The sequence below is a fragment of the Caloenas nicobarica genome, chromosome 10 (genome assembly GCF_036013445.1).
Source record: "Caloenas nicobarica isolate bCalNic1 chromosome 10, bCalNic1.hap1, whole genome shotgun sequence".
In the NCBI taxonomy this organism is placed as follows: Eukaryota; Metazoa; Chordata; class Aves; order Columbiformes; family Columbidae; genus Caloenas; species Caloenas nicobarica.
This window is the reverse complement of record NC_088254.1, coordinates 17,280,304-17,294,760: the sequence shown is the minus strand read 5'-3', so window position 1 is coordinate 17,294,760 and position 14,457 is coordinate 17,280,304. Positions and strand designations below refer to the sequence as shown.

Genomic DNA, 14,457 nt, shown 5'->3' with positions numbered 1-14,457 from the left:
TGTGAGCAGCAAGCCCAGGGGCTTAGAGATGACAGGGCTGGAGGTGGTAGGAATTTCCATTTGGGGCTTCCTTAAAGCTGCTGGTGGAGACTCTGGCTCTCAAGGTCTCTGCTCCCAGCGTACAGCAGTGAGACCAAGCTTTTGAGATCTCCTGAACCTCTGGGTTCTCTCCCAGTCGTTGGGTTTACCCCATGGAGATTTTCCTACCTGATTCCCAGCAGTGAAGGTCCTGACCCAGGAGCTGCAGCCATGGAGGAGATGAAAGTCAGTTATGGCTGAGTGTGGTGTGAGCTCCGGGTGAAAGCTGAGCTCTGCAGGGATGGGGAAGACGAGTGCTGGGAGCCCACACAACTTTTTTCACCGGTCATATGATACGTGGGGCCTTTGAAGCCACAGCTCTTGAACTTGACATTGTTTGAGATGCTCAGCTTTCATTAATACAACAAAAGCTGCGAGTTTCTAGCCCTCGTGGTTACAGGGCAAAAGCTTGAAAAAAGACCCCGAGAACCAGAGAAACATAACAAAATTAAAAATAGATGGCACAAAGAAAGATTCCCACAGGCGTTATTCCAAAAAAACGTTGTGATTTGGGAGGAAGATTGAACTCTGGAGTTACCAGCTCCAGAGCTTGTGCTTCCTCCCCGGGAGAGAGAAGCATCCTGAAATGGCCAAGTCTTTCAGGGGTGTTTGCCCAGTCCTCTCACCCCTACCCTGGGTTGTGGTGATCCAACTGTCCCCAGCCAAGGTGGCCGCAACCTAGAAACGATATTTTGGTAGATACCTAATAAAAGGAGCAGACCCGAGGGCCAGGAGCCAGGAAACCTGAGGTTTTGTCTCTGGCCCTGCCACCGACTTGCTGCCTGATCTCTGGTGGGTCACTTGGACCAAACCACCCTGATTCTGTAATGCCCAAAATGCCACGAGCGAGCACTTGGCTAAATGGTTTGCAGAAATACAGGGCACCCGCCTTTGCTGAACACCAAGCTGTATTTTTAAGTGCCTGGCTTTAGCTATGGAGATGATGGTAAAACCCTCCATGCCTCTGCTTTCCTTATCTGTGGAGTGAGGATAATAACACTGGCTCATCATCATAAATTCCATTGAGCCCTTCATCTGAGGCGGGAGCGGATGTTTCTTGAAGAACCTCAGGCATTTGGAAGTGTAAGTCCCGGTGAAAATCAGCTTGCAATTAGTCTTAGATGTTTTCTTTAAATTATTTTCTCCCTGCATCTCCCCACTGGAGCGCCAGGTCTCATTTCTTGCACATGTTGCTCTCACTCTGGAGCAGCAGCATTCACTTGCAAAGGTTTTCCCCAGCTACTAAGCAAGTCCTTGTTCAGGTAGGGGAGACCAGGGGCTGGACCCACATCTGATGGCTCCTTGTGCCCTCGTGGGAGTGACGTCCCCGTGCTGCCAGCCAGCTGGTAAACACTGCTGGCTTCTGGTCCAGGAGCATCCTGAAGGACCGTTCGGATCTCTCTCTTTTCACGGATCTGGCTGAGCCCTTCAGGTGGCTTTTAAATGCCACCTCCCCTGGGACTTGTTAAAGTGCTTCATCAGTGCCCGTCTTCGTCTGCAGGGATGACCTTTAACTCATCTCTGCTGTCGCTACCTGACTCGGATCACCTCAGAAGAAAGGTTGCCATGGCGATTTCATATTCAACTCAGACCAAAAAAAAAAATCCAGCTTCTGTATCTTATTAAATGCTCCCTTTTGAGGACCCTGCGCTGGGAGAGCCAAGGTCAGGGGTTGCCTGTGTTCACTGTGGCGAGGAGTTTGGTCACTGGGAGTTTCCCCACCGAGGTGGTGGGGTTTTTTGGTTTGGTTTGGTTTTTTTCCATGTTAGGGTAAAATCTGAGGGTTTAAAGCCATTAGTATTACTATGAAAACACTCCTCTGCAAAATGTCAATCTGCCTTTTCGAGGAGATTTTTCACCACTCTAATCTAAAATGCGCTGTCAAATGTCAGGAGTGGCTGTTTAATGAGAATCAGTTGGAAGCCCTAATTGGATGGGTATTCAATGGGCTGCTTTTTTTCGGTTGTTGTTTTATCCTTGGGACTCTGTTTTCACAGAGATCCTCGTTAAATTTTAGAAGCTAATCTCCATTTAAACTACAAGCCCAGGCAACCTTGGTCCTGGGGGGCTGCTTGGACCGACTGTTGTGGGCTTTCATTGAATTCACCTGGATGGCAGAGAGAAAACCCAACTGCAGGACCAACAAGGACCGGTTTGGGGTGTAGGCAGTTCTTTTCCTGCAAGAAGCCAAGTAGCATGCACGGTGAAAACTAAGATCTAAAGGTACCAAGTTGAGGGGAGTGAAGGAGAAAGAGCCAGGGAGGGCTGGGGTGGTTGGCCCAGGGTTTCTCCACTGAGGAACATGAATACGCAGGGGCATGAGGAAGGGTCCAGCTCACAGAGATGTTCACTGCATTTATCTCTGGATGGACTGGGCATCCACAGCAGTAGGCAGCAAATCCCTGATCCCTTCCATGGCTGTGAACCACCCGTATAACCCCTTTAAAAGAGCAGAGACGATGCCTGCATGCCCTGCAGCAGCCTCACTAACTCCCATCATGTACCAGCATTTCCCTCCTGTGGCCTCTGCCAGAGGCAACGGGTGCTGCACAAAATGATTTTAGGGTGTCTGTCACCACGCACAAAATGCATCGTGCTCTGTCGTCTGGGAAATTACACCTGAAAGCCCTCTGAGCCATCCAAAGATCATCCCAGCCCAAATCCCAACGTCCTCCGCATCCTGGCGCCTGGTCCTGCTCCCCATCCTCTGGCATGGACTGTGTTCCCGGTGGCCAGATGTATCCGATGGGGAACCAGCCGCTCGGCAGGTCCCCTGCACTTTATTGTCTCGTGTAGCACGTGCTTCCTAACAGGAAAACCTTTCCCAAAGGGTTTATTTCTCCATGTGAACTCAGTGTCCTGAACGCTTTTATACAAACAATTGTTCTTTGATTTTCCTTTCCCCAACCCCCCCAGTTTATAGCAGATGATTCTGAAAACATCCTGGTTTCCTATAGTTGTGCTTTTATTGCTTTTTTAATTAAAACATTGGGAAGACCATAAAAGGCACATCACAAATGCAAGTGTTTCCTTACCCCATTTCATATTAAACACTCATAAATAACCACGCACCCCCTACAGCAGCTCCTCTCTACACCCTTTGCCCTGCAGCACGCTTGGGGGTCCAAAATTTTAACAGATCCTTTGGCTAGGAACGGGCTTTTTTCCAACACACACGTAACACCTTCTCTCCATCCCTAATTGCATTTCATTTAACACATATAACAACCAAAACGACTTCTTCCAAAAATAAACCACGGGATGTTCAGACCTGCATGGCTTCTCAGATAGTTTTCAGCCAAGAAATTTGTGCCCTCCTGGTGTGTCCTGGAAAGCCTGGGAGCAGGCTGGCGTGCTTGTAAATCGGCCCCTTCCATAAAATCCTGAGAAAAGATGCCGTGAAGCCCGGACTTGCGGCAGGTGAGACGCACAGGTCGCAAATCATAACGCCTGCTCAGTCATTTCTAGGCATTTGTTACGGTGTCTTAAGTCAGCAACCTCAACAGCTCCCCTGGTCTCCAGCCAGGAATAAAAGTGCTGAAGGAAATCAGGCCACAGTACTTTCCCCAAACCACAGAGCTAACGTGCATGGTAATTAATTCTTTTTAGTGGAGAAAGAGTTTTCTCTGCTATGAGCTCTCCCAGGGGCTGACACAATAGCCCATCTCCTTGGTGGGTATCCCACAGCTTTAATCATGTGCCCCACACAATTCTGCAGAAAAATTCAGCAGAAATTCTTTCAGCGTGGTGCCTGAAATTAAGCTGCGGAGGTCCACCCTTCAAAATAAAGATGCGACCTTCTGAAGCGGTGGATGAAATCATGATGCCGCTGGGCCTGGTGGAAGCTGCCTCTTCATCAAGATCAGGATGTGTCCCATCACACGCTGGCTTCTCGATGCAAGGAACAGCATTGCATGCTAAGACCTGGAGTCTTTTGAAGCTCATCATTTGTTTTAAAGAAAAAAAAAAAATCCAAGTCCAGGGTTGTGGGTAATATAGACCTTGTAGGAGCAAAGTTTCTTTTTCCCACAGTTGTCTTAGTTACGGAAGAACTTGAAGAGTCCCTTCTCCAGCTTTCTTGAATTTGTCATTGAAGGTTTGTGAATTATGCTTGCAAGCCTTTTAAAATCTGATCACAGATGGAGCATAAATGCCATGTTATTGAAGGTGAAGGACACAGCTTACTTTCTGGGGAATAACACATTGCAGTAAGCTGATACAGAATAACTAGGATGATTTTTGTTTTGTTTTCTTTTAGCCATGTTTCCTTCAGAGCTTCCATCCGTAACACAAAATTCACCCACCCCCGTAACTAATTCATTATTTTAGAGCAAGTAAAATCAAACAGGAGACAAACGACTGTTGTTTAGTGCCATTAGTTTCAATGGCTTTACACAATATTTGAGTCATTGGCTCGCCTCTTGCTTTGGAGGAATCCCAAATCTGGATGAATCTATGAGCATTATAAACCATCCATGGGGCCAGGCCAGGCCTGCCTAGCAGATGGAGGTCCATATGCTTTGGCTCTGCACCCATATGGAGCACTAATATGCAGTCCAGGAACAGAGCATGCCTCTTCTCCTCTTTTCTAACAATCTCAAATCCAAAGTCATTTTCAGACACGAGCCGAGTTAAGCAAGTTCATCTGGAACCTGGTCAGCAAGACACTACAAGACTGATGGTCCAAGCATAATATTTTCCTTGCTCTGTGGTTCCTGCCGCAGCCTAAATTGCAACATTTTCTAGAAAGCGGCGTGTCAGGCTTTCCAGAGCGCTAGTTAAAAATCCCATTACGTTCCCATAATGTGCCGTAACCTTTGCTGCCTGGGTCGTGCAAGAACACGGAGTGCTCCACCAGCCCTCGCGGGAGGAATTTCTCCAGGCAACCAAACCAGCAAATAGCTGCGGCTGCTTCACAACGCCTGGGAGGTTTTGTTTGCTGGAGGCGCCGGATTAGTATCAGATGGCCGGCCACCATTTCGACACAGAGGGACTTAACTTTGATTGCTGGCTGAGCTCCTGCAGCAGCGCTGGCAGGATTGTTCTGGCCGGGCACTTTGTGGGGGACGACACCCCCAGCTGCTTTTTGGTATTGAAGGACACTGTGCTGCTGCCTAATCCTTGCTCAAACTCTATTTTTCTCGTCGATACAATGGAACAGATACAGCTCAGTCCTGTTTTGAGCACATGAGCAGTAAATTCAGTGCCTGCACCGTGCAACCTTAAAAGAGGTTGGTGTCTCCTTTAAAACAGCATCTCCCCAGCCATCCTTGGGGTGCGCAGGCATGGGATGAGTGTCCTCCCACCCTGTGGCTTTTTGAGGGGGTTGGAGATAGCTGCTCGGCTGGGTGCTGGGGATTCCTACACTAACCAAGAGGGAGGTATTTCCATGTTGTTACCTCATATTTATTCTCAGCTCACGCACAAGGTCATAGAGCATCCCGGTGGGAAGGAGCGGTGGGTGCTGATCGCGATTCTTGTAGAAGCGCTTGTAGTTTTGCTTGGAGATGACGTTAAGCAGCTAAATGCATCCGCTTTCAGCTGGATGTGAATGTAATCGGCATGTGATGGCTTTGCTCGTTCATCAGGGTGGGGCCGACGGAGCAGAACAGGAGTTGGTGGTGGCCTCTCCAACCTGGAGCTGAAGCTGGGAGTGCTGTGGTGTCCCCAGGCAGGACATGACCCAGCGTGGAGCTTGGGCACGAGACATCCCGTGACGGTACCGGAGTCACACAGGAGACTCGCCAGCTTGTGGTTGCTCGGTTGTTTTCATGGGGAAAAAATAAGATTAAGTAGAGGGGAAGAAAAGGAAAGCCAGAAAGCGTTTGATGTGGTCAAAAGGGGGACACCAAAGTGAAATTCTGCTCTCTGGTGCCAAGGGCAATAAGACTAGAATTTAGAGATTAAAACATGTCTTAATAAACCATTCATAAATGTGAGAAACCTAACAAGGAAATCAACCAACAAAGCATTACACTGGAGACCGTGGTTATACGCCTGGTTTTACCTCCTAATGTTGAGTGGCACTCCGGAGCAAACCACTTCTCTGCCACCCCCTGTGGGTCTCTCAAAGCTTTAAGCTTTAATTTCCATAGTTTCGAGCCTCTCTAGCATGCAATCGCATCGTTTAAATTTTTAAAAGAAGTGGTGGTCAAAAAATAGCATCTCTATATCAAGATCTGTAGATGGCGCAACCTTTTTTTGAGAGTATTTTGCACAAAACAAAAAAGGAATTCATGTTGGGAGCAACCGAAACCATTTATATCATTTAAGTGGGACTGTCTGAAGTTCACAGTGTTCAATGTTTTATTCCCAAGCAGTATCCAAAATGGAATGTAAAAAATGAAAACAATTTTATCCACACCTTCGAAACAAAATATTGTGTCTTTCTGGTTTAAAAAAAAATAGAACATTCAGTTTCTTAGCACTAAAAACACCCTTCAGGCAGCTTGAAAAAAAATTTTTTAAATTGTAATTTGATTCACAATGACTATTTGGACTTCATTCGCTAATTATCTGGGCTGTGACTGAAGCAGAGATTTGGTTATTGACCCTGCCCCAAGCCATGACTGATGAACGATTCGGAGGAAGGTGACGGTCCCTCCTCCCCTCCTGTTCAGTGGCTGGGAGGGCAGGGGGGCAGCTGGGATCCCACGCTGCAGTTCAGAGCAGCCGCTGCAGCTCACCCAAGTCAGCTTTAAATAAGGCAGCACAGGCGTTAATTATAGAGGAGCTCGTCAGCACGACGCCTGCGGGCTCTGCAGCTTGACCAGAGGAGCCGTACTCCGTGCCAGTGCAAGATATGGGCAAGATCTTCCCCAGGAGAGCAACAGCCACATCACTATTTATGTATACATACTTTTATAGGAAGAACGAAAGTGCTGTGCTGGTGCATTCCTCCTCCGCACGGCTGTGCAGCACGCATAGAGCAACGAGCGTGGCGAGGGCTGAATTAAACTTTTCATCTGAAGGATGCTTGTTCACCCTGGTCAGGGCTGTAGTGACAGGTTTGCTCCTGGAGCTTCGTTCAGCAGGACTAAAATCACTGGGGGAATCAAGGGCAGAGGAAAAGAGGAGCGAGCATGTGCTCACGGCGATGCTCGGTGAGGTTTCGTGGCTGGGCTGGCTGTTGGCCCGGAGACACGAAGCAGCATGTGGCAGATCTGAAGGCTGGGATGCAGCAGAGTGAATCATGGTTGAAAAGAAAAGCAATTCTGGCAGCTGTGCTTCTGGCTGTGCTGTGGCTGAGCAGCCAAGACCAGACCCTTATCCCCAAGCTGTTGAAAGGGGAAAATGCACCAGAGGTACATGGCAAGGAAAACAGCACTGGGTTTGGACAGAAGCACTAGTGCCCCAAAAGACACGCTGAGCAACACGGCCCCAAACTGTAGGCTTGCGTAGAGACTCAAGTTTACCGCTGTTTTGCAAATTCCTGTCATGTGTTACCATCCAAAGGCCTTTTGGCACAAATGTGCTAAACCCATGAGAAGGAGATTCCCATCCCAGAGCCACCAGCATCACCAGTTTGGGCTGGCCTCGCTGCTGGAGGGAGCAGCAGGACAGAGGAGCAAAGACCGACGCGAGCTGCCACTGTCATTCAGGGCAGTCAAACACATTCACAGTGCAACACATGCACTTGCATCCCTGCCCAAATAGCATCAATACTCTTTTTTTTGTTTCAGTCTTGACAACAGGAAAGCCTTAATTGGGCATGAAGCAATTTATCAAGGAGCAGCCTGGTACGGCTCTCATGTCCCTATAGCATCTGGCAGCTGCTTTGCTGCAGCCCCACGGCTGCTCGACGGCTGGTGCCTGCCCCAAAATAGCATCCATGTGTTGCAATCACTGCCGCTGCCTGTGCACGCAGAATGTGAACACAAGACTCCGCTCCTGCTCCTCATAAACAGCACATGGCTTCACAGCTTGCTGGGGCTTGGTGGAGCCAGGTCCCGGCTATTTGCTGGAAACAAAGATGATAATGTGTGTTTCCAACTCAGTCTTCAGCTTGCCGAGAAGTGGAGTACACGATGGACTGACTGCCCTGGGAACCACCTCAAAGTGGCATCACTCTGAGGAACCACTCTGAGAACCAGACCGCAGGATTTGACACAACCCACTGAAGCAAGGGGAAATTTCTAGATTTTTTTGTGTATGTGCGTGAATATAAATTCAGCAAGAACCAACTCGCATGGCAGTGAGGTAAAATGGGAGCTCAGCCATTGATTTCAATAGCTGCAGGGTCTTACTCTTGGCTTAATGTATTTTTAAAACTGCGGTGAGCAGGAGCCATTCTGGGAATAGAAATATCGCCAGCAATTTCATCCCCCTGAATAATTTGCCTGTAACGTGCCCGTGCTTTGATCCAGAAGTGGCTCCAAGGGCACCACAAATCCTTTCTCTCAACCCCCTTTCGCCCCCCCCGCACACCTGTGTTGTCACCTCTGCAGGCACAGTGAGGACCTCCTGGTGGTTTTGGATGTTCCCCTGGCAGAGCACGGACGTCCATCCCAGATGGGCAGGTACACCCAGCCTTCCCCTCTCCATCACTGGCAAAAAAGGTTACGGGATCTTCCCATTTAATTGGCATGGCGTTTTATAGTCTTTCTCCCCTTCTAGTCAATGAAAATAAATAAAAAAAAAAAAACCCTGCACATTTATTTCCTTTCTTGTATTTTTATTTAAAAAGAAGGTTTGCTAACAGCAATCAGTACCATGGCCCAGGCCCCTCAATACAACAGTTGGCTTTAGCAGTCCCTGTGGCTCCATCCCTACCCCGTCCCTCCTCCGCGCAGGGGACAAACCAGGGAATTATCCGGCTTTAACAACCACTCCTGAGTCACGGGAAGCTCCTCGGGATTGCAGACTACTTCCATCTTGCAGTTTTATTCTTTGTCTCCTCCTGTCTCAGGAAAACCCAGCGGCTTAAGCTGAGGTTCACAGCCAGGTTTAGCTTCACAGTGCAACTAAACGCAAGTAAAAATAAAAAAGCTAGGTTTTAAAAAAATACATAAAAGAAATAATCTCCTGGAGTTGGAAAGAAAACATCCTCTTGGTAGTGGATTAGCCCACATTTATCCACTATAATGTTGCTTATACCATGATCTTAGGCATCTTCATCTGACACTAATTAGCAGGCTGCGGGCTCCTATGGGTACGGTAGCTTCTACGTCCCAGAACATGAAAGTGAGTTTTTCCTTTTGCCACTTGAAGCACACAGTTTTTAAAGAGACAACATGAAATATTTCAGCCCCAAACTGTCCACTTTTTAACGTAAAAAACCAAGCAGTAGGAGGCACAAAAGGTGATGAAACCCAGCCACGGAAACATTGCAGCACGTGTCTGAGGCTCGCCTGTGTTGTGTTATTTACTCTCCCACAAATTAAACCCAAACTGCACTCACTGAACCCCGGACTCACCCGCATTCTGGCCCTGAGCGCTAATTAGGAGACAAATAGAGTAGGCTATAGAAGCAGAAAACTGAATAGGCTTTCAGACCAATCTAGTTGCTTCCCTTATAAAACCCCAAACTTAGGAGAAAAGCAGATGTGGTTATAAAAACATCTTTATATTTTGGGTTCTCTCTGAAAAAAAATGGAGAAAGATAATTTCTTGGACGTTCATCACAAGGCAAGCATCCCATTGAGATCCATCTGACAGCCTATTTAACGGTTCAGACTAAGAGCTAATCGGAGCTTGAAAGAAAGGAGAGAGCAGGACTTCAAGAATACAGCACTGTAGGCTGGTTCTTTGCGGAGAAAGTGAAAATGAATTATTTAGACTTGACAAAGTCCCTTGAAGTCCCGCAGTCTTTCTGCTTGGCTGGGTCTCAGGCCTATCACCAATATTTCAGTGGTTATTTTTGGAGAGGGAGGCAGGCTACTTAGCAGGTAGCATTTGGGAATTAAGAGCTAGATGTACTTATGGTTTTCACGAGCCCTGACAGATGTCGAGTGTCTTCCACCATAGCACAATAAGACACTTAATACTAATGGTGCCGGTTTGCAGCAGCAAACCTCCTCCCTGCCACATTCCAGCATATTTGCTCCTTTTGAAATTGTTCCTTAAGAAAGGAAGACAAAATACATGCTCAGCATCCTCCTCACCACCTGCCCGGCTCAATGCCAACGTGCCCTCACATCTCTTCTCTGAGCAAATGTCACTGGGATCAGCTTAGCAGAGGTCCCCACCACCTCCTGGAGATCACAGTGCAGCCCAGGAGGCCTCTCCCTTGCCTCTCCGAAGGCTGCGCTCAGCCCGGTGGTCCACGTTTCGGATGGATCCGTGCACGACTGTGCCAGGCACCGGTCCCTGCTGGGCAGGAGGTGGGTCCTGCTTGGTGCCACAGGCAGTCCCTCGGCTATGAGAGCCGCCAACAAACCTTCCCTGCCCACCCCGCTCCCTGCCCCTTCCCCTCCCCACCACGAGCACGGGGCCAAGAACGGGCCTTGCTGCAGAGCGCCAGCGTCCTTGGCCAAACAAACTAACTACCAACCTCAGACCAGTCACGACAAACGGTTTAACGTTTACCCATCACCTAACATATCCTCAAAAACCAAGGCCACCGCTCACACCTCTCAGACACAGGTCAGACGCCCTTCCAAGCCCAGCAAGCCCCTGGCGAGAGGTCTTGCCCAGGCCAGTCACGCCAGATGCTCCCGCATCTCTCCTGCCCCTTCCTCGGTGAACACCAAACAGTTATAATACTCAGGTCAATATATATAGGTACCACGTATGTATATTTGTGTCACTGTTCTGCGCATTAACAAAGACAAACAACCCCCACCAGGCACCACTCGTCCTTTCCGCCCCCTCCCCTTCCTCCCGTGGCTGTGCAGGAACGTGGCCGGGGACCACCCTACGTGGCCCCATCGCACTCCCCCACTGTCAGCTTCAAGGCTCCTTGCTGGTGCAGCGTCTTTAAGGCTTTGAACTCCAAGGGCATGGTGTGCGGGCTGGCCTGCGAGGTGTAGCCATACTTCAGGCTGTCGTAGTAGTGGTACTTGACCGGATTCTGGTTCTGGTCCAGGGGAAAGGGCCAGAAGCCGTAGAGATAGATCTGGTTGCAGAATCGGGTGGCTAAGGTGTACATGAGGAGGCCGGTGGTGGGTCGCTTGATGTGCACCTTGTTCGTTAGCCAGTACCTGCAAAGGGAGGGTAGAAGAATCATAGAACCGTCTGGGTTGGAAGGGACCTTCAAAGCTCATCCAGTTCAATGCCCTGCCATGGGCAGGGACATCTTCAACCAAATCAAATCAGGTTGCTCAGAGCCCCGTCCAGCCTGGCCTTGAATGTTTCCAGGGATGTACCACCTCTTTGGACAACCCATTCCAGTATTTTACGACCCTTACTGTAAAAACATTCTTCCTCATGTTGTGCAAGTTATTCCCCCCACCCACAAATCTCGTGTCTTGCACATTTTCTCTCCCCAGCCTCTGACTGAGATATATTGGTAATTCAAAGTGAGAGGTTTCTGACTAGCAGAAGGGTTCTCCATGCCAAGGAAAAGGCTCTCTAGGGATTGCTTCATGAATAAGCATCCTCCTGCACTCTGTCTGGCAGCTACATCACACTTGTTGCTATGGCATTGAAGCATCTCATGCCTCGACAATCCTTTATGAAAAACAAATTGCTTGCAACGGTGGCCTTCAGTACTTCAGCCTACAATTATCTTCCAATCAACCAAGGAGAGATCGATACCACAGACCAAACCATCCACACGTCAAGTAGACTCCAGCAACCCCTTGAAGCAGACACACTCTCACACACACAAGCTGATGATTTTCATTGACGAATGAAGATTTTTTACTCTGACAGTAAACACAACAGGGCTGTAAAAACGTTTTGCCTTTGGAAAAAAGGGTCACCAGGCTGAAAGAGCTAAAACACACTGCTGGGTTCCCGTTACACCCAGAGACTGCTCCTGTGATCCTGCACCAAAATACATCACCACACTCTGCAACATCAGTCTATGAGATACACAATATGGCATATTGCAATATATAATATGCGATATGGAGGTCAGCTGTGCTCGCTGCTGAAAAGTGAGTTAGTTATTATGAGGGATGACAAAAAGAACAGGGGAAAGAGGCACTCTGTAGTGATGCATGAGCAGAAACACTATCAGCAGTTGTACTTGGAGCTGCCGATAAAAGTTATTGCAGCATCAACATCCTCTAAGAAGATGTTTCCAGCGCCCAGTGTTTAGTGCACAGGCAACTTATCTGGTTTGCTCAGCAGAAAATCCCTGTCAGAGGAGCAAAATCAGAAAGCGAAAGGTTTGAGGGAGGTAGGCGATGTCCCTCCTCCCCCACAGCAGGCGGGGAGGAGCATCCCACCGTGTCACAGCCCGTTTAAGATTATTTTTAGTAGCTATTTCAAAGGGCCTGAGTTCAGGTGAGTGACTGGCAGCGCTTTGGATAAAAAGCATGAGGAAGCAGAGCAAAGCACGTGGCACTTCTGTGCTCTCACCCAGAGGTCTGGGACATGAACTGGATCCCGCTGTCACACGCGGAGCCATGGCAAGTGTCTCGCTCCTCATTCGCACTTTCCGCTGGGCTCTGGAGGCTCTGGCGCTCAGACAGTCGGAACCCTTGGGAAAGTCGAGCCTTAATCCTGCAAATTAGCTTTTCGCGAAAGCCATTAAAATTTAGCAACCGAGGCACAAAACGTACTTGCGTGTTCTCAGTCAGATAAGAGAAAAAATGACTTTTCTGGTGAATCACATTCTGGAAGCAGAGTGACCACCTTGGCATGTGCAAGAAGGGCACGGCAGGGTTTACTGGGGTCCCACACCCCAGGGGTGTCCAAGCACCTGTAACTTTAGCAAAAGACAAGTACAATGTTTTGGGGAGGTCCTAATTGCCTGACTTGTCTCCTCAGCATCAGAGCACGAAAAAGGAGCGAGAAATTGGGGGAAAACGGGTGAGAATCAGTCTCTCAGAGGCACAGCATCAGCATTTTCTTGGCTTGCTTAGCCATATGGGTTGTGCTATGGGGACACAGCGAAGCTCGCTGCGGTGCCAAGGCAATCTTCTCCCACAGGTAGCCATAAAACAGACTCCTTGCTGACTTTATGGGTAAGCACATCAAACCCCTGGCGTGCCGAGAGACACTGGAGATTATTACAACCATTTAACGCCGTGAATTAGGGTATCCTCATGCAGCAGGGAAACTACCTGGGAAGAACCGTCAAGCCACATTAACTGGCTGGCTTTGGGGGAAGACAACTGTCTGGGTTTGTCCTGCAGCTGCTTTAGCCTTAAAACTCTCCTTTTATCAATTTATCAGCTGGAGCACAGAAAGATACCAGTGACCTTAATGTCTGCCCAAAATATTAACTTTTGGGTTTTGTTGCTTTTGTAAAAACTCGCTGAACGTACAACAACCTTGAGAGCATGATGAAGTGACCTTTGCACATGGCTACAGGACATTTATGTGACCACCGATGTTTCAAGCATATTAATGATGACAAAAATGACCTGGGTCAAATACAGAAGCTCCCTACAGAAGCACATCGTCCTCTGCAACCCAGCACACACGAACAGCCTTACCAAGACCCACAAGTGTGCACAAGCAGTACGCACAGGCAGCCCTACCAAAACCAGCCCGGTGTATCCACCTCAGCACATGCAGCTCATGAGCACTCACTCAATAATATCGGGGTAGGGAACAATGACAATTCCGTTTCTGATAACAAAAATGAAAAACCTGCCTTTTTTAATCTGTATTTCCCTCTATTTCAGGCATGGCATTGTGAAAACGAGAAGGATGACAAACCTTGCTCCTAGAGCATCATAAATTCTCATTGCTGGCTGCAGCTTTGGGAGGGCATGATGGACTCCAGGCTGTCCCAGCCCACCCACACCAATGACATACATAATATATAACACCCAAACTATAACACAGACCATGCCACAGCGCTTGTGATTTGTTTCCTGGTCAGTGAAAGCAGGAAATCCTCCAGTGAGGTCTGGGGAACACTTTTGAATGACTGGTTTGTGGTGGGAGCTATGCAGGAAGATCTCGCTCTTATCCCTCCCACCACTGGCCAACTGAGACAGTGGCCACATACCTGGTGCAGGAGAGAACAGCTGGGGATGGAAATAAAACCTAATTAATTCTCTAAATCCAAATGAGATTGTCTGGGCGCACATGGGATGCTGTGTCAACAGCACACCTTTAATATGTGAGGTCCGGGATTTTAATTAGGAGGAAAGATAATCTCAAAGCAGACAGTAATTATTTTTCCAATTGGCTACACCAATCACCATAACTATTAACTGCAGCATTTTGTGGAAAGAGACAGCAATTAAAAGAGAAGAGCAAAGAGCAGTCCTGAAACCCAATACCTCCTTTCTCAGAGCCATTCTCACAGCGTGG

The 14,457-nt window shown here is 48.4% G+C and overlaps 1 protein-coding gene across 1 annotated transcript in view; it reads right to left on the bottom strand.

Annotated features, from left to right (window-relative positions):
- Positions 1–10,795: 10,795 nt before the first annotated feature.
- The window catches only part of ST8SIA2 (ST8 alpha-N-acetyl-neuraminide alpha-2,8-sialyltransferase 2), a 30,827-nt gene continuing 27,165 nt past the window's right edge, over positions 10,796–14,457 (bottom strand). The window contains exon 6 of the mRNA XM_065642086.1: positions 10,796–11,219. Coding sequence (XP_065498158.1) covers positions 10,934–11,219 — 286 coding nt within the window. The 3' untranslated portion in view covers positions 10,796–10,933. The remainder of the gene's footprint in view (positions 11,220–14,457) is intronic.